The sequence below is a fragment of the Solanum tuberosum genome, unplaced genomic scaffold (assembly GCF_000226075.1).
Source record: "Solanum tuberosum cultivar DM 1-3 516 R44 unplaced genomic scaffold, SolTub_3.0 scf00002, whole genome shotgun sequence".
In the NCBI taxonomy this organism is placed as follows: domain Eukaryota; kingdom Viridiplantae; phylum Streptophyta; class Magnoliopsida; order Solanales; family Solanaceae; genus Solanum; species Solanum tuberosum.
The window spans coordinates 2,102,857-2,122,973 of NW_006238928.1; the positions used below are offsets into that span (position 1 = coordinate 2,102,857).

The following is a 20,117-nucleotide window of genomic DNA, read 5'->3' on the forward strand; positions in this document are numbered from 1 at the left end:
GAGCCACTCGGTGTTTCACCGAGTGGTCTTGGTGATTACCAGGATCTCCTTTTCTCCACTTTTTCAGCTTGTTTTGCTCCTTTTTGCCTAGTAGCATCCTTGCCTTGCTCCGTAGCTCATATACCTGAAAATCAATGCTTTAACATTAGTTTATAGCATAAATTAGGCATTTGAGGACATAAAAACTATCAAAACAAATCCCTAGATGAGCCCAAATCTTGGACTAATCAATACCCCCAACTTAAACTTTTGCTTGTCCTCAAGTAAATATCAAGATCAACAGTTCAATAAGGATGTCTCAGATAGTGCTGCATAAGACTCAACATGAATGCACACAAAAGGTTCAAACTACACATACAATGCTCAATTGTGACTCACCAATATCATGAAAAAGATGGAACCTCTCCATGTAAAAAAAAGGAAAGGAAATGAAAGAGAAGAAAAAGGTTGAAAACGAAAAAGTGAAAAATGAAAAAGAAGTGTTGTGAAATAAAGTGTGTGAAATGAGTAAAAGAAATGGCGTATCCGGTGATTCATGTTTAGTTGAATAATAGGGTGGATTATGAACATATTTGAATGTGAAAGAGAAGGAGAAAGAGTTATTTTCAGGCCATACTTCATGAAGGTAGAAGCCACTAAGCCTAAATGACCATACCTTTACACTCAGCCCCATTACAAGCCCTACAAACACCTTTGTGATCTTGAGTGAGCTGAAACAAACATTGATTGGAAAATAAGGGCAAGCCTATGGGTGGAGTCACACATGTGTTCATCTTTGTGAGCATGAGAGTTGTATGTGATTTCGTGACCTTAAATTGGTGTGAAATTTTGTGAATATGGAATCATTTTTGTTGTAAGAGCATTTGAGTACCTTTGTTGAGCTTGAACTGGCATTTGAAGCAAGCATTGTGAGCTTGAGTACACTTGATAATGGTGAGTCACAATTTGAATCTGTGAGTACACAATTGAGCATTGTATGTGTAGTTTGAACCTTTTGTGTGCATTTATGTTGAGTCTTAAGTAGCACTGTTTGTAGACACCCTTGTTGAACCGATTGATCTTGAGTTTTACTTGAGGACAAGTAAAAGTTTAAGTTGGGGGTGTTGATGAGTCCGAGATTTTGACTCATTTAGGCCTTTGTTTTGATAGTTTTAGTGTCCTCAAATACCTAATTTATGCTCTAAACTAATGTTAAAATGTAGATTTGCAGTTATGAAGACTAAGGAGCAAGGCAAGGAAACCACCGGGCAAAAAAGGAGCAAACAAGCTGAAGAAGTGAGGAAAAGCGATCATGGTGATCGCCAAGACCACTCAGCAAACCGCCGAGTGGTTCTTCACCTCGCCCAAAGTTTCAGCGTGCCTGCCCTAGGGAGGAAACGACTTAGCGACATAAATGGACAGTCGGCGGATCCCCGAACGACTCCGCGATAAAAACCTTGATCGCCTAAAGTCACAGAAACCCTGAAGACAAATGACCAATGCAAACCGGCGATGGATTGGAGCGAAGGGCAAATCACCGACTGGATTGGCGAGGCGCGACTTACTTCACCAAATGACCTTTCAGGCCAAAAATTGGACAACTATAAATTGAAATTTTAAATGAAGAGTGAAGAGTGAGGAGTTCTGATTTTCTAAGTTTGTGAGTTTGAGTTTTTCTCTAAGTCTTTGAGTTTCCATTGGAGACTTTGAAGTTTTTGAGACAAAATTTTAAGGATTTGCAAGTGGATTTTCGAATTAATTCTATTTGGTGCATTGTAGAGACTTGGAAACTTTTACCCAGCTCATGGCTAATATAGTTGGTAATTGTTTCTCTCTTTTTATGATGTCTAGCAAAACCCCTAATTCTTGGGGTGTGATCATGTGATTATTTGTCTAATTAGCTTATGGGCATTGTTGTTTAATGATTTAAATGTTGTTTTAATGTGGGTTTGATCGATAGTTGAGTAGTAATTCATGAATTGTAGTTGCAAATGCAATTTTAGCTTAGTGTTTAGGGCTTGCGAGAGAGAGAGGTTCTAAAACCAAGGTTAACGATTGATGATTGTAGCATGTGGATTTTTATGGGTTCAGCTCGAGAGAGTGAGTCTTAACTCACTCCTACCTATCTAGCTCGAGAGAGTAGATAAATTAAGGTTTTGGGTTGTTTTGTAATGATAAGCTTGTCGAGGTTCGAGAGAAAACTATTGCACTTATAGTCTAGCCTACCCACAGTAATTCAGCACATTATTAATAAACTTCAATTACCCATATAGCATAATTATTCTATAATCGATCACATCTCGAGAATTCATCTCAATATTGTTGAAACCCTCTGTTTTCATTATTGTTTTAGTTGATTATTGACAAACCAATCCCCCTATTTGACATTTGTTGTCACCCCTTTCAATTTAACTACATGTTTTCGATGATTTCTATTCCTACCACGAATTGGATTACATTCGTAACTTCGTACATGAATTCGAACTTGTACCGCACCCTGTGGGATTGACCCCAACTCTTCGTTGGGTTTTATATTAGATTACGATCGCCCAACCTAGTATTGGATGAGGTGTGGTTGAGCGTTTAGTGAGGAGTTCTGATTTCCTGAGTTTGTGAGTTTGAGTTTTTCTTTAAGTTTTTGAGTTCCCATTGGAGATTTTGAAGATTTTGAGACAAAATTTTGAGGATTTTCAAGTGGGTTTTCGAATTAATTCAATTTGGAGCATTGTAGAGACTTGGAAACTTTTACCCAGCTCATGGCTAATATACTTGGTAATTGTTTCTCTCTTTTTATGATATGTAGCTAAAACTCCAATTCTTGAGGTGTGATCATGTGATTATTTGTCTAATTAGCTTATGGGTATTGTTGTTTAATGATTTAAATGTTGTTTTAATGTGGGTTTGATCGATAGCTGAGTAGTAATTCATGACTTGTAGTTGCAAATACAATTTTAGCTTAGTGTTTTGGGCTTGCGAGAGAGAGAGGTTCTAAAACCAAGGTTAACAATTGATAATTGTAGCGTGTGGGTTTTTATTGGTTCAGCTCAAGAGAGTGAATCTTAACTCACTCATAGCTATCTAGCTCTAGAGAGTAAATAAATTAAGGTTTTTGGTTGTTTTGTAGTGATAAGCTTGTCGAAGTTCAAGAGAACTCGCCTAAACCGTAATAGTTGTTCGATAGAAAACTGTTGCACTTATACTCTAGCCTACCCACAGTGATTCACCAACTTATTAATAAACTTCAATTACCCATATAGCATAATTAGCCTATAATCGATCACATCCCGAGAATTACTCTCAATATTATTGAAACCCCTTGTTTTCGTAATTGTTTTAGTTGATTATTGACAAACCAATTCCCCCATATGACATTTGTTGTCACCCCTTTCAATTTGACTACATGTTTTCGATAATTTCTATTCCTACCACCAAGTAGATCACATTCATAACTTCGTAACTGAATTCGAACTTGTACTGCTCCATATAGGTTCGACCCCAACTCTTCGTTGGATTTTATACTAGACTACGATCGCCCACACCTAGCATTAGATGAGGTGTGGTTAAGCGTTTTTCAGTTTTAGCCAATCATTATAAAACAGAAGAAAATATTACTAACTATGTTCCCCATCAGCTCGGTAACAAAATTCGAGTCTCCACAATGCTTAAAATCAACTTAAAATCAAAATCCAACTTCAAATTCTACTCAAAAACTACTAAAAACAATCTTTGGATCAAAAACCCAGAGTTAGAATGTGTAGGAACTCCTTTTTTTTCTTTTCAAAATTCAATTTATACATTCCCAGATTTTTGCCTTCAGGGTCATTCGAAGGAATAAGTCGAGCGTCGCCAACTAGGTCAGCGACGTGCCAAATGCTCCTGTCCATTGCCTTTTTGGCTTGAGTCTTCACCCTTTCTGTGTTGTGATTTTATGCAATTTAAGTCAGGTTCGCCGACCTAGTTGTTGATGCGCCAATTGTTCATTCTTATCCCCAGTTTTTCTTGCATCTTCACTAATCGACCTGTAACTTTAGGCGGTTTGAATTTCCTTCGCCGATCCAATCGATGTGTCGCTAAATAGTACGTTCCACTGCTGAGTTGCCTTTTTGTAAGGGCTGGCATGTTGTAACTTTAGGCAAGCTGAAGGGCCACTCGGCAAGTCCGAGTGGTCTCGGCGATCGTCAGCCTTGCTTTTCTTCAACTATTTCACCTTTTCTGCTCTCTTTTGTCGGGTAATATCCTTGCCTTGATCTTTCACCTTCATAGCTGAAAATTAACACATAAACATCAGTTTAGAGCATAAGATAGGCATTAAGTACACTAAAACTATGAATATTAAGCCCTAAATTATGAGTCGAAATCCCAGACTCATCAATTACCTTAATGTTTTGGGATGAAATTCGTATTTTTCTCTTATTTTTTCCTTTTCTTTTCTCCTTTCTTTTCTTTTCTTCTACTATTTTCTTTTCCCCTTTCAGTAGGTCGTGTTCTTATCTTTTTTTTGTTTCATGTCAGTTGTGCTAACCTAAAAGTAATGGGCTTTTTCCCTTTTTTTCCCTTTTATATTTTTTTTTATTATTATTATTATTATTATTATTATTATTATCTTTCTCTTTTGGGCTAGGCCCATATATATTTTTTAAAATTATTATTAGCAACAAAAATAATCCTTTATGTAATCTGAAAATTATATCACTCATTCTCACAAATCATAAATTATTTATAAAAGCTACTAAAAGGGTTAATATCAGAAAAGTGACTAAAATTCATAAAACAACTAAGAGTGTCATTACACCTTCTAAAATGAAGGATTCACTACAACTGACGGATCGACTTCCTTGACATGGAGCTGGAAGAAGACATTATAATGAAGAAGCAGATAGTTATAGTGTTGCTATTCGTTTTTGCTTCTAGATTGCTAAATTCTGTTTTGTTTTGTGGAGAAGTAAATGGTCAGCTCTTATTTGGGTATGTAAGTAACAACTTTGGTATTAATAAAACTATCAGTTTCTACCAAATGAAAAATCATGAGATAAGCATCGTGTCACACATGTCTGGAAACTAAACTTTAGAGAGTTGGCAAAAGAAGGTCACGTAGGAGATGAACCTTGCACTGCGAGGTAGGGTTCCTCGCACCGCGAGGCTGATCTCCTCGCGATGCCACTTGTGTCGTGACCTCTTTGTCTCCGAACTAGGTTTGACCCAATCAAAGTAGAGTTCAACTGGAATAAGGATTTCGACTCTATTATATATATATATATATATATATATATATAACAAGTACAAGGAGGGGGGCATAAACCTTACCTCCACCTAAGGTGGTTTTGAGTAAGTTATCCTACTAAGGTTAACCAGCTCATCCCCATAGTCTAAGGGAAAATCAAAGACAGTATTAAAAGAGATATTAGGACTTAGAATTTTTATTTTTTATTTTTTTTATTTTTTTTGAACGACCCTTTGGGGGGTCAGGGGCTTAGCAACACCCCCAGGCCTTATCATAAATAAAAACACAAGTACAAGGAGGGGGGCATAAACCTTACCTCCACCTAAGGTGGTTTTGAGTAAATTATCCTACTAAGGTTAACCAACTCATCCCCATAATCTAAAGGAAATTCAAAGAAGACACCTAAGAGAGGACTCCTCTCTTTACATATCAACTATGAAATTTAACTAAGGGAGACTCTCCCCTTACAAAGGAGAATAAAAAACCTAAGCCTATTCACTATAGTTATAATTAAAATTAACCATAGCCAAAATGAAAGGGTAGGGTACCAAAAACTACAGAACTTTCTGTAAAAGTCTAATGAGGTAGTATCAAGGTGGATGCTTGATTCTCTTGAGCTTCTTCCTTCTGAAATTGGTCATCCCCATTTTTTTCCAAAATGTAACTTCCCTTTGCTGCTGGAGGAAGTTGCTGGCTGGTGTAGAAGTGCTGGTTTCTGCTGAATTTGTGGCTCCATTTAGCAAGGAAGTCGGCTGTACAATTGGCTTCTCTGTAGATGTGTCTGCACTGAAAAAATTCACATTGCCTGGTGAGGTTTTGAAGGTCAGACACTGCCTGCATCAGCTTCCAAGGAGGCTTGTTTGTGGAGGTGATCCATCTTTTAACCAATTCAGAATCTACCTCTAGGACTATCCTGTTGTAACCATTCTGTAGACCCCACTGAATACCATAAACAGTTGCTTGTATTTCTGCTAAGTTGTTGGTTCCAATGCCAAGAGGGATGGAGAATGCATATACCATGTTTCCTAAGTCATCTCTAATAATGCCTCCTCCTCCAATTCTGCCCGGATTGGTTAATGCACTTCCATCTGTATTCAATTTGAAAATGTTGGGAGGTGGTTTTTCCCAAGTGACTGGAATGACTTTAATATCATGCCTGCACTCCTCAATTATCCACATAACATCCTTCCAGTTCATAGGCCATTGTATATATGGATAGGTTGTTTGAAGTAGAAGATTGGTGTCTTTGAGGATCATGAATTGGACTCTTGAAATGTTGGATTTCTTCCCTCCATATTTGGCTCTGCATTTGTTCTTCCATAAGTTCCAGGAGACCAGTAAAGGGACAACTTGAATTATGAGTTTGTGGACCTCATTTCTAGGAGTGAGACTCCACCACTTTAGTAAGTGATTTTTCAGAGGTGTGTATTGGTAGTCAACTCCAAACAGCCCTAAGACAAATTTTCAAATGTGAGTGGCAAAGTAACCTTCTGAGAAGATATGATTAATGTCATCCCATCCCTGTCTGATGCAGCAGCAACACTTAGCAGGTTCCACACCAAAGTTGATGATCTTGTCATTGGTAGGCAATTTGAATCTAAGAGCTCTCCACATCAAGAAGGAGATCTTGAAAGGAATGTGTTTGTGCCAAATGTGGGTGTTGATCTTGGATTTCTATTATTTTTTTCTGCAGATTTCCCAGGCAGAGGAGCAGGAGAAATTTCCATCCTCTCTATGTTTCCAAATGGCCTCATCCTTGAACCCTGCTTGGAACTAGATGTCCATCTTCAAAATCTGTGGTACTAATCTGAGAGGAACATGTTGTCTTAGTTTAAATTCATTCCATTTTCCTTCAAGCAGGAAGTGGTGCACTTTGGTATTGTTTTGACTAGAAATTCCATTTGTGAGATTACCAAGAGCTCCAACTCCAAGCCAATCATCCCACCAAAAAGAACAGTTGCCAGAGTTGATCTTCCGTCTGATGTTCTTTTCCATCATGCTCCTATTTTTTAGCATGTATTTCCACACAAGAGATTGCCTATTGTCCCATTTCCTTGCAGCTGGATGTGATACCCTGCAGTATTTAGCTCTAAGGAACTGTCCCCAAAGAGACTCTTTGGTCCTGAATAACCACCAATGTTTGCATTGTAATGAAGAACAAATATCAGACAACATTCTCACACCAATACCTCCCTCCTCACAAGGAAAACTCAGAGATTCCCAAGATGCCCAATGATACTTCTTTTTGTCTCCTTCCTTTCCCCAGAAAAAGTCTGCAATTATGCTTTTCATGTACTTGATGGTGGTGTTGGGAAGTGAAGTTGTTGCCATGGTATGAATGGGGATGGATTGAAGAACATGTTTGATAAGAGTCACCCTTCCTCCAAAGCTGAGGAATCTTGTCTGCCAACCACTTATCCTTTTAGCCACCTTGTCCACAAGTTGGGAATAATAAATGATTCTTTGCCTCCCAATATATAAAGGACAACCTAGATAAGTGATAGGACTGTCCTTTTGACTAAAATCTGTACCATCTTTGATCATCTGGATAGTGTTCTGAGGAGTGTTAGCAGGAACCATGAAGTGACTCTTGCTTTTGTTGATCAACTAGTCAGAAGTATCTTCATACATAGTCAATGTGTCCATGATGAGCTTAATCGAAAGCTTGTTGCTAGAGGTGAAAATAATCACATCATCTGCAAAGCTAAGATGATTAATTCTAGGGCCCCTGGGATCCATCATGAAACCTTTATAGGACATATTATAGTTTAACAGATTCAACATTCTAGAGAGGACTTCAGCACCTAAAATAAATAAGGGCAGGGGAAAGAGGGTCCCCTTGCTTGAGACCTCTGGTGGAATGAAAAAAATCCATGTCTTCTTCCATTGATGATAATAGAGTACCAATTGTTGCTCATGATTCTCCAAACCATGTCAATGAACACATCTCTAAAGCCCATTTTTCTTAGAACTAAACAAGTGTAAGCCCAAGAGACTCTATCATAGGCTTTGGTCATGTCAAGCTTGATAATCACATTGTCTCCTTCTTTAGGTTTTTTGATACCATAAGTGATTTCATGTGCCAAAATAATATTCTCAGCAATATTCCTTCCTCTAACAAACCCTGATTGATTTTGAGATATGAGGTAAGGAAGGATGGGAGCCAGTCTTACACTTAGGATCTTGGAAATGATTTTGTTGGTGAAATTGCTCAGGCTGATAGGTCTAAATTCAAAAAAATTATTAGGCTGAGCAACTTTAGGAAGCAGGACTAGGCAGGCATGTGACATGAACTTGGGCATAGTTTGACCATTGAAGAAAGACTGTATAGCAGCAAGTAAGTCCTCTTTAATGACCTCCCAACAAGTCTGATAGAATTTCCCACCCATACCATCAGGACCAGGAGAAGAATTGGGGTTCATGGAAAAAACAACTTGTTTCAATTCCTCCATATTGGGTATCTCCTGCAAAATCATATTTTGCTCAGGTGCCACCAGTGTAGGAAGATGTTGGAGAATTCTTTCATCAATTCTAGTTTCATGGCCTGTGAAGATTTTCTAGAAGTGTTCACAGGCTGCAGTTGCAATGTTACTGTCCCATTGAACCCATTCATCTGCACTGTTACAAATCTTGTGAATGAATAATCTCCTTCTTCTTCCTCTCATAAGGGCATGGAAGTATTTAGTGTTAGCATCTCCCTCTTTGAACCATTGAAGTTGAGTTTTCTGCTTGAGAATTCCTTCTTCTAGTTTCAAGTACTTGATGTAGGTAGTATTGATGTAGTGAAGATTCTGTCTGTTTGTTTCAGTGTTATTGTTAATCAGCTCATCTTCTACTACTTTGACCCTTTCTTCAAATTCTTTTACCTTGGAGTAGATGTCTCCAAATTCCTTTTTAGACCAGGCACTAAGAGTGGTAGTTAACTTTTTAATTTTCTGGTGCCATCTCCACATAGGATTGCCATGCACTTCTTTATTCCAGCAAGATGTCACAGTGTCCATGAAGCTGTCATTATCAACCCAGCAATGCAGGAATTTGAAGTACTTGATACCTTGATTATCATTCACTGTCATTTCCATGAGAAGTGGGGTGTGATCTGATCCCACATATGGCAAATGACTAATGTTAGTTTGAGGCATGATCTCCAACCATTTGTCATTTACCATGGCTCTGTCTAGCCTCTTCCACACCCTAGCCTGTTCAGCTCTTTGGTTACACCAGGTGAAGTGTTGACCACTATAGCCCAAATCAACCAGTCCACAAGCTTCAATAACACTAATGAATTCCAGGCTTTTGTTCATATTATATGGCACTCCTCCTTTCTTTTCTTCAGTTGAGGTAATCACATTGAAGTCACCAATGGTACACCAGGGGACATTGTCTGTTGAAATATGGAGCATTCTATCCCAAAGGGGTCTTCTTAACTGATCTTTACATTTAGCATAAATGACAGAAAAAATAAATTTCTCCACAAATGCATCATGCTTGATTACACCAGTGATTTGTTGAGCATCACATTCAGTGAGGGTGTAAGTGATATCATTGGTCCAGAAGAGCCAAATCTTTCCATTGTCATTAGAGATGGCATTATCCATGTTAAGCATGATTCTGTAATTGTTGATGTGATTCTTGTCAGCAAAGGGTTCAAGAATTGCAATGATGGATGTATGATGTATTTTCTTGAGTGATTGTAGCCTTTCCAAAGAGCCCTGAGTGTTGATGCTCCTGGCATTCCAGCATATGGTTTTCATCATTAAAAACCTTTACTTTTGGACCTTGTGTTTGGCCTGCTAGAAGTAGCAGATGAGCTGGTGGTAGCCAGTTATTTGGACTGTTTCTGAGTCCTCCTTCCTCTAGGAGACAACCCTTGCTGAGCAGTAACTTCTTGTACTTCATCCTGATAATCCGAGGGGAATGTGGAACCAAATGCCTTAATAAGCTGGGCACTAGTTTCCTCATCTTCCTCATTATCATCAATATCAATTTCATTGATGGATTGAGTATCCTCATCCAATTCATCTTCTGAGTTTAGTACATCATAATCAGACTTTGGATTAGTTCTACCAGTATTTTGTTTCTGATTTTGATCCCCTGTCTCCCTTTATCATGGCCTGTGTTACTTTGTTCTTTAGCCTCATTCTGTTGTCTTTTCTTGATAGCCTTCCTTTTCTTCTTACTTAACCTGCCTTGAACTTTATTGCTAGTCTGTTCCCTTGTAATCTCTGTGTCATTTTGATGGTGTTGTTCCCCTGCAGATACCTGATGATCTCCTTGTTTCTTCTTGCTACTAGGAGTACTCTTAGGTGTATTATCCTTGACTGCTGACTGTTTCTAAGTTTTTTCTGTGTTCTTCACCTTGTCAGTCTCCATCTCCTTAGCCTGGTTGTGATTCTGCTTGGTAGGGACTTGTTGAGTGGTAGCAGAAGTTCTAAGGTCAGGCCTATGGTCTGTATGGGCAACCTCATGCAGAACATGAGTCAAATTCCCCCCTTTGGAAACCCCTTCCTGCAAGTTAGTTGGCTTCTCCTGACACCCCCCATCCATACCTCCTTCAACATCATCAGCAACATCAGAAAGAATACTAAAGGGGTTTTGGGATTTGGAGAGCACTGAGTCAATACCTGTGGTCTTCCTGTTTTGTCCTTCCTGCTCATTACTCTGTTGGTTTATTGGTACCTTGCTATGTGTAGGTGATTTAGGAGCTGGTTCTGGTGCAACCTGTAAAGTTAAGGTTGCATTCTTTCCTTCTTGTTGATTATCTTTCTCTACTTGACTATTGGTTTGTTCCTGCATATCAAGATCAACAATTGTATTGTAAGTAGGGATGGATGTCATACCTGGTTGTTTGCTGAACTGTTGGTCTGTTTCCACTTGCATTCCTTTTTGTGTTGGCACTTGGTTGTTGCTCTTTCTCTTTTGAGTCTGCCATTGTTCTTCTTGGTGTTGCTTTACCTCTTTTGATGCATCCTGTCCTTTATTCTTATTGTGTGATGATTCTTCTCTCAGCTCCTGCACCATTTGGTTGTCTTGTTGTTGTTCCTTGTTATCCTTGTCTTTGGTGTTTTTCTGCTTCTATTTCTTTCCTTCTTTTGTGATCTTCCTCCCTTTGTTTCACAGTACATTCAGAGTCTACATGTCTTTGATGTTTACAATGGAGACAATAGTCAGGCACACTCTCATATTCAATGGATTGCCATCTGCCATCAGTAATATCTTCTCCCTTGTATCCCATCCAAACATGAGGTGGTCTCTTCTTAGTGAGGTCCAATTGGATCTTCACCCTAGCTTGACTCCCTCTAGTTTTTTGTATGGAAGTTGAGTCCAAGTATAGAACTTTTCCAATAGGTGATAGAATGCCTGTCACATAGTCCATGTTGTAGCAATGCCATGGTAACTCAGGCAATGAAACCCATACTGGTACTATAGGGGTCTCTTCTAGGAATTAGAATTGGAATTAGAATTCCTTGTTCTTAGTTTTATAGGATTTACTTTATAGTTTTTTAGTAGATTATTGTAGAACGAACAAGACTCGCGTGCAAGAGATGCATTAATCAAAAGTTTCTATTACTTTCTCTTACATTCATATTTCTTAGTAGTTTAAATTATAATAGTTGTTGTTTTACGTTAGTTATGGTTAGTTAACTCATAACTAAGGTTATAAAAGTTAGATTAGGGATGATGATAGTAAATACCTTACAATAAATATATTTTTATGAATGGGTGATCATTGTGTATTAAGTTCTTTCATACTTAATATTTTCTGTTAATGATTGACAATCATTCTAAGGAAACTCGCTCGTATTCTGACCTTCTTGACTCTATACAAAGAGAAAAAAAGGTTCATTAACAATGATTTGGTGCTACCAACCACCATTTAATAATTTGACCTGGAGAGATGATAGTTTACTTGAGACTTTTGACGAATGAACAAATTAATTTGACACTCAAGTGCATGAAAGAACTTAAGGTGATACTTTTTAATTGGACGAAGAGGCTTTTGGAGACTGATAGATTGATTCGTTTTGCATATTCAACACACCTGAATGAATTCATAGTGAAGTATTTATTTGAATTCTAATATCTAAGAACTGTAACCCTAGTTTATTTTTCTTATTGATAAAATCCACGTGGTTAAAGTAGTTAGTAGATTATAATGAAACCCCATATTTTCCCAATAATAATTACTGGTTTGAATTTCAACATCAAATTACAAGAGAACTCAAGTACGTTTGTCACATCCCAGGGGTACCCCTTAGATGTAACATGACATACAAGACCCCGAGAGGCCTCATATAAGTCACTTAACTTTCATAGTCAAGATAATAGAAATACGGTAAGAATTAAAACATTTTTAACAGAATCAAAGTTTCATAAAATGAAGCGGACGTCTCATATAACTTGTCTCAAAAACCATGTAGTATAATAGAATATTGGGACATAGACCATACAACAATATCCAAACCATAAAATGAAAGAACATAAGATAAATGGTGGCCAAATCCTCGAATGTTATGAGGACTCACCAATCTTCAACCTTTCCTCTATTATGGATCCTAGCCATGGGGATGAGAGTCGGGAATGCCAGACCTTACATTTGGATAAGAAATATAGGCAAGAGTATGCGTTAGTACAAGAATGTACAAAATATGATAAATTGCATAAACATCAACATAAACATAAGAGTTAGACAACATAAGTCATAAAGCATAATCAATGCACATTATAGGTCATATCAACAAATAAGGAATACTTCATAAAGTAACCTCAAAAGCATACTTAACCAAGACATGGGTAATCCTCCACTAGTCTTACTCATCATGGGTGGAAACTCAAGCAACTATCCAAGCTCATCACCTATCATAATATTTTTAGCTTATCTTTTATAGGCATGGGAATCACATTTTTGCCTTCCTATAAAGTCTCATGGGTAGTCATCTCTTGCCTTACATATATGGTCATGGTACACCCGTCCATGTCCATTTTATGGGATAATGGGTACTCGCTCCATGCCCAACATCATATGACACGGGTACTCGCCTCCATATCATTATATAAGGATCATGGTACTCGCCTCCATGTCCAATCATCATTATAGGAATGTGGGTAGTCAGCACTTGTTCAACATTAAGGAATAAGGGTGGTCTCCTCTTATCCTTCCCATTTGGAGGTCAAGGGTAATCGCCTCTAGCCTCATCAATTGCTTAGTCTTTTAGCCTAGATTTATTTTAGGTGAGCAATCCTTTCAACCAAGAATCATTCAATGTGAGAAAGCCTTTCACATTCATACATAAGCAAATCATGTGGGAACTATCCCTTCCACAACAATCACATCAATAATCAACAATTCATAACATATTCTTCACTCTCAAAGCAATACATCTCATAATCTTCATATATGTTTCACTCAAAGCAATACATCTCATAATCTTCATACATGCTTCACTCTCAAAGCAATTCATAATGTATCTCATTCATCCTGTAAGAATACATTTAACCCATAAATTCCCCTTTCGTGGATCAAACTCATTTATATCAAATTCATCTTCGAATTATGAGTTAAGCATGGGTACATGTAAATTCATCCTTAAAACATGTATTCTACTCAATTCATGCATAAACAATCACTACCCAATTAATTGGATCAACATCCATCAATACCCACCACTTGGAAGAAAACCCTAACTCAAATTGGGGAATTCTACCTTTTCAATTGGGGGTTCTTAGGGGCTCCATGGATGAAAGGATTCGATGGATGAATAAATCTATCATACCTTGTTATCAATGCCCACAAGCAATTGGAGAATGGAGACTTGACCTTGAGCCCTAGCTTTACCTTTCTTCTTCAACTTCTAGAGAGAGAAATATTTGGAGAGGAAGAGCTTTGGTCTTCTTTCAGAATTTTAGGAGAATAAGTTGAATGAACTAATTTAGGGGTTAAAATCACTTATATAGGGATCCTAGACATAGGCAGAACGGCATAGTATCAATATAAAATAATTAGAAAAAGATCCAACTACCCCTAAAACTTAATTGCCGACCCTGACCCACGACCCTGGTCAACGGACTGTGGTCTGACTGACGGTCCGTCATGGTGGTCCGTCGTTTGGGGTTAGAAAGTTGGAATTGGAGTCTAGGACCACGGACCGTGGTCTAACCGACGGTTCATTGGTCAGGCCATGGTTCCTCGACCTTTGGGTAGGTTTTTGGTGCTAGTCCACGGACCCCCACCTACGGTCTATGGTCCTACTCATAGGCCATGGTTGGCCCTCGTGGCTGGCACCTGCAACTTCTCAAATTTTGCTATTTTTTCCTCTTTTAAATTTGGGGTGTTACATTATCTCTCCCTTGGGATCATTCGTCCTCGAATGAGATTCAAGACATCACAAAACGAAACGGACTCTAAACTAGCAATCCATCATGCATGCAATCTCATCCAAAATGCACATAACCAAGGAGGAAACATAGACTCCAAGCTAAACATACTCAATGCATTATAAAGAAGGTAGGAACTACACCTAGCATCCCAATATGCATGTAAATTTTAGATTACTCATATTCAAGGAGGAACTATCATCTCCAAGCTAAAAGCATGCTCAACACAATCTCACGGAGCCTATATGCAATTCATACTCAAAAGCGTATATTCAAGAAGGATATATCAACTCCAATCTAAAGCATGTTCAACAATTCATCTTATGAAGTCTATAGGCAACTCATACTCAATGCACAACAACCTGAGGAAAATCAATCATATAACTCATTTTCTTTTAAAACATAAGTTGATCATGAACGTGCATAATATGGAAATCATCTAAAACACATGACACCAAAACAAAGAGTGAATCATGAGGAACTCATTACCTCAAGCTAGAGTAGTGCTAGAAGGAAAAAGATGAGGATATCGGGACATCATATCGGCCTCAGCCTCCCAAGTAGCACCCTCAACTAATTGATTCCTCCACAATACTTTCACGGAAGCCACTTTCTTATTTCTCAACTTCTTGACTTGCCGATCTAAAATCTCCACCGGAACTTCCTCATAAGAAAGATTTTCATCAACTCCCAAACTTCTAAGGGAACTATAGATGTCGGATCTCAAACACACTTTTTCAACATAGAGACATGGAAAACCGGATGCACCGATGCCAATCATTAGGCAATTCAAGCTCGTAAGTAACCTTTCTAACACGTCTCAAAATCTGATATAGGCCTACATAACATGGATTAATATTCCCTTTCTTACCAAACCTCATTACACCCTTCATGGGTGAGATTTTCAAGTAAACCCAATCATGAACATCAAACTCAAGATCTCTTATTCTAACATTGGCATAGGAATTTTGTCGACTTTGGGTTGTTCTCAACCTATCTCTAATAAGTCAGATATTTTTCATAGCCTCATGAACTAACTCGAGTCCTATCAAAGCAACTTCACCCACCTCACACCAACCAATAGGAGTTCTACACCTCCTACCATAGAAAGCTTCAAATAGAGCCATACCAATACTCAAATGGTAACTATTGTTGTATGCAAACTCAATCAATGGAAAGTGATCATCCCAATTTCCCTTAAAATCGATGACACGTTCTCTCAACATATCTTTCAAGGTTTGGATAGTTCGCTCCGCTTGCCCATTGGTTTGTGGATGAAAAGTCGTGGTAAGCTTAACTTTAGTGTCCTGACCCTTTTGGAAAGACTTCCAAAACTGAGAAGTAAACTGAGTACCTCTATTGGAAATAATGGACAAGGGCACTCCATGCAACCTTACAATTTCACTCAAATAAAACCTAGCATAGTCTTCCACCGTATAAGTAACTCTGGCGGGAATGAAATGGGCCAATTTCGTCATTCAGTCTACTATTACCCAAATCAAGTCATATTGTCGCCACCAACTATGAAGTCCATATTTAAATCTTCCCACTTACAAGTAAGAATGCAAATGTCTTGGGATAAACCTCCCGGTTTTTTATGTTCAACTTTCACTTGTTGGCAAATTGGACACTTAGCCACAAATCCCGCAATATCCTTCTTTATCCCATTACACCAATAGATCTCCCGCAAGTCATAGTACATCTTGGTGGCTCTCGGGTGAATGGAATACCGAGAACTATGGGCTTCTGATAAGATCTGTTCTCTCAAGTCATCAACATCATTGGGAACACACAAACGACCTTAATAATGAAGCATACCAAACGGACATTCTAAGTGCCATTTCTTTCAACTCTACTATGGTCGGATCAAGACATTGCTTATCTTTCACATCGGTCACAAAAGATGATTCTAAACTATTATGAACCATAACACCACCCTTGGTGGATTTTATCAACCAACACCTGATCAGGCCTATCTATGTACATCTCGTACCAATTCTTTCTTATCTTCCTATATATGGGCAATACTACCCATTGATAATCGGCTAAGAGCATCTGCTACTACATTCACCTTACCGGGGTGATACAGAACGTTCATATCATAATCCTTAAGTAACTCAAGCCACCTTCTTTGGCGAAGATTAAGATCTTTCTGATTAAACACTTATTGTAGGCTTTTGTGGTCGGTGAACACATCTACATGCACATCATACAAATAGTGCCTCCAAATCTTTAAGGCAAAAACCACCGCCCCAATTCAAGATCATGGGTTGGATAATTCTTCTCATGAACCTTAAGTTGTCTTGATTCATAGGCAATAACTTTCCCATTTTGCATAAGCACACATCCTAACCCAACTCTCGAGGCATCACAATAAACAACAAAACCATTCGTCCCTTCCGGTAAGGTTAACACCGGAGCAGAAGTAAGTCTATCATTCAATTCTTGAAAACTCTTCTCACACATTTTGAACCATATGAACTTGGCCTTCCTTTGAGTCAAAGTTGTCGATGGAGAGGCAATCAAAGAGAACCCATCAACAAACCTTCTGTAATAACCAGCCAAACCCAAGAAACTTCTAATATCGGAAGGAGTTAGAGGTCAAGGCCAACTCTTGATCGCGTTATCTTATTAGGATCTACCTCAATACCCTTACTTGAAACAATATTGCCAACAAAAGCTACGGACCTAAGCCAAAACTCACACTTGCTTAACTTTGCAAAGAGTTGTTGGTCCTTGAGAATTTGTAACACAATCCTCAAATGATCAATATACTCATTCTCACTTCTTGGATAAATCAATATATCATCAATGAACACAATTACGAACATATCAAGGTATTGTTTAAACATCATATTCATCAAATCCATAAATTCCGCCAGAGCATTAATCAAACCAAACGACATCACCAAAAACTCATAATGACCATACCGAGTTCTAATAGCCATTTTTGGAATATTTTCATCCTTCCCCCTCAATTGGTGATAACCCAACCTAAGGTCAATCTTAGAGAAGTAACTCGTCCCTTGGAGTTGGTCAAATAGATCATCTATTCTTGGAAGAAGATACTTATTCTTAATGGTCACCTTATTCAATTGCCGATAGTTAATACACATACGAAGAAACCCATGTTTCTTCTTAACAAATAAAACTAGAGAACCCCATGGAGAGATACTCGGTCGGATGAAACCTTTATCCAACAAATCTTACAATCGTTTCTTTAATTCCTTAAGTTCTAACGGAGCCATTCGATAAGGAGGAATCAAAATAGGATGTTTATTTGAAAGAAGGTCAATACAAAAATTTATTTCCCTTTCTGGAGGAATATCGGGTAAATCACCTCGGAACACTTCCAGTTACTCATTAACAACAGGGACCGACTCAACAGAAAGGGTTTCAGAATCCATATTCTTCACCCTAACTAGATGGTACAAGCAACCCTTAGAAATCATCCTCCTAGCTTTAAGACAAGAGATAAACTATCTCTTAGGCATAGAATTTCCCCCCTTCCACTCTAAGATAGGCTCATTTGGAAACTGAAACCTGACTACATCAATTCTACAATCAATAGTAGCATAACAACAGTGCAGCCAATCTGTACCAGGAATAATATCAAAATCTAGCATATCAAGCTCTACCAAATAAACAAGAGTAACTCTATAGGATAAGCAGACGGGACACTTTCTATAGACCCTCTCAGCCAACACAGAATCACAAACAGGAGTAGACAAATAAAAAAGATCTAACAACACATCAGGAAGCATATCAAACCTCATAGCCACATATGGCGTCACAAAAGATAAGGTAGCATCGGGATCAAGTAAAGCATTTACGTCAAGTTGAAAGACTTTCAACATACCTATAACCATATCGGGAGAACACTCTTGTTCACCACGAGTCTGAAGTGCATAGAACATATTTTTCTTGGGAGCATTAGTACCCAAACAACTTGGACCGGATGAGGGATAGGATTGAGCCCTACGACAACTATCTCCCTCATTCTTAGCAACCGAAGGACAATTCCTTATATTGTGGTCCATCTTACCACAACCAAAAAAAGCATTGGAACCCGCTAGGCATTCATCTTCATGATTTCTTCAACACTTAACACAATATGGCAAAGAAGGCCCATTACCACCTCCTTGAGGCTTATGGTTAGGCACCCTCTCTTTATTGAACTTAGGAGCATTAGAGGAACCTTTCCTGAAAAATCTTTGTCGATACTTAGGACGACCATGTCCATCAGACCTTGCATAAGAGGAGTTACCATCACCGGTTCTAGCCCTTTTGAACTCCCTAGACCTTTCCTTAAGTTTCTCCTCTTCAATCTATTGGGAATGAACCATAAGGCGAGAAATATACATGTCATGAACAAGTATAGCCGAAATGAACTTGCTCATCCTTGCCCTAGAATCGGCAACTATAGAAGGAGAACATTTTGACAATTGAGTGAATCTCAAGGTATATTCTTTCATACTCATATTTCCTTGTCAGAGATTAATGAAATCAAGCACTTTGGCCTCCCTCATCTCAAGAGGAAAGATCCTATCAAGAAAAACGGATTTGAAACTCTCCCATTCTAGGGGACCCGCATCTACCGGTCTTTCTTCCTTCCATTGGTTAAGCCAAATTTGAGCAATACCCTTAAGTTGATAAGCGGCCAATTTTGCCTTTTCCACCGAAGACACTCCCATAATGGTCAAGATCTTATAAACCTCACCAATGAACTCTTGAGGATCTTCCTCAACCTTAGAACCATAGAATTTTGGAGGACTAATCCTAGTGAAGTCCCTCACTCTAAATGTCATCGTATCCACATTTGGGTTCACGGGGTTCACAACTTCCCTATTGGCTTGGGCCGTCACGGTGATGAGTCCGAGATTTCAACTCATTTAGGGCTTTGTTTTGATAGTATAACTGTTCTCAAATGCCTATTTTATGCTCTAATCTGATGTTAAAGTGTTGATTTGTAGTTATGAAGGCTAAGGGGTAAGGCAAGGACATTACCGGACAAAAAGGAACTAAAAAGCTGAAGAATTGAAGAAAAGCGATATTGGTGATCGCCAAGACCACTCACTGCACCGTCGAGTGGCTCTTTAACTCGCCTAAAGTTCTAGAGTGCCAGCCTTGGGGAAAAACCAAGTTGGCGATAGAAATGGGCAGTCGGCGAATCGCCGATCCACTCTGCGACATCAAGCTGGATCGCCCAAAGTTACTGGACCAGGGATGCTGAGGACCAATGCAAAAGAGCGATGGAAGAGAGCAAAAGGTGGATCACTGAACCACTCGGCGAGGCGACACTTATTCCGCCGACTAGACTTTTAGGCCAAAAAGTGGGCAACTATAAATTGATATTTAAAAGGAATTTTGAAGGACTTTCTTTTTATCTTAGTTTTCCATAGAGTTCTAATCCCAGAGTTGGACTTGAGAGTTTTTCTCTTAGTTTTGGAGTTTCCATTGGAGACTTGGAGGATTTATAAGTGGGTTTTTGAACTTAAGCAATTTGGACCATTAAAAAGACTCAAGTACCTTTACCCAGAGTATG

General features: G+C 38.5%; 1 protein-coding gene across 1 annotated transcript; it reads right to left on the minus strand.

Moving 5' to 3' along the window:
- Positions 1–8,757: 8,757 nt before the first annotated feature.
- On the minus strand, positions 8,758–9,951 carry LOC107063472 (uncharacterized). The gene has a single exon (XM_015315396.1). The coding sequence runs from the start codon at positions 9,949–9,951 to the stop codon at positions 8,758–8,760; it is 1,194 nt and encodes a 397-aa protein (XP_015170882.1).
- Between the last annotated feature and the right edge of the window lie 10,166 nt (positions 9,952–20,117).

What these genes read in the sequence shown, in the direction of transcription:
- LOC107063472 (XM_015315396.1), bottom strand. Translation starts at nt 9,951, where the DNA reads ATGAAAACCATATGCTGGAATGCCAGGAGCATCAACACTCAGGGCTCT.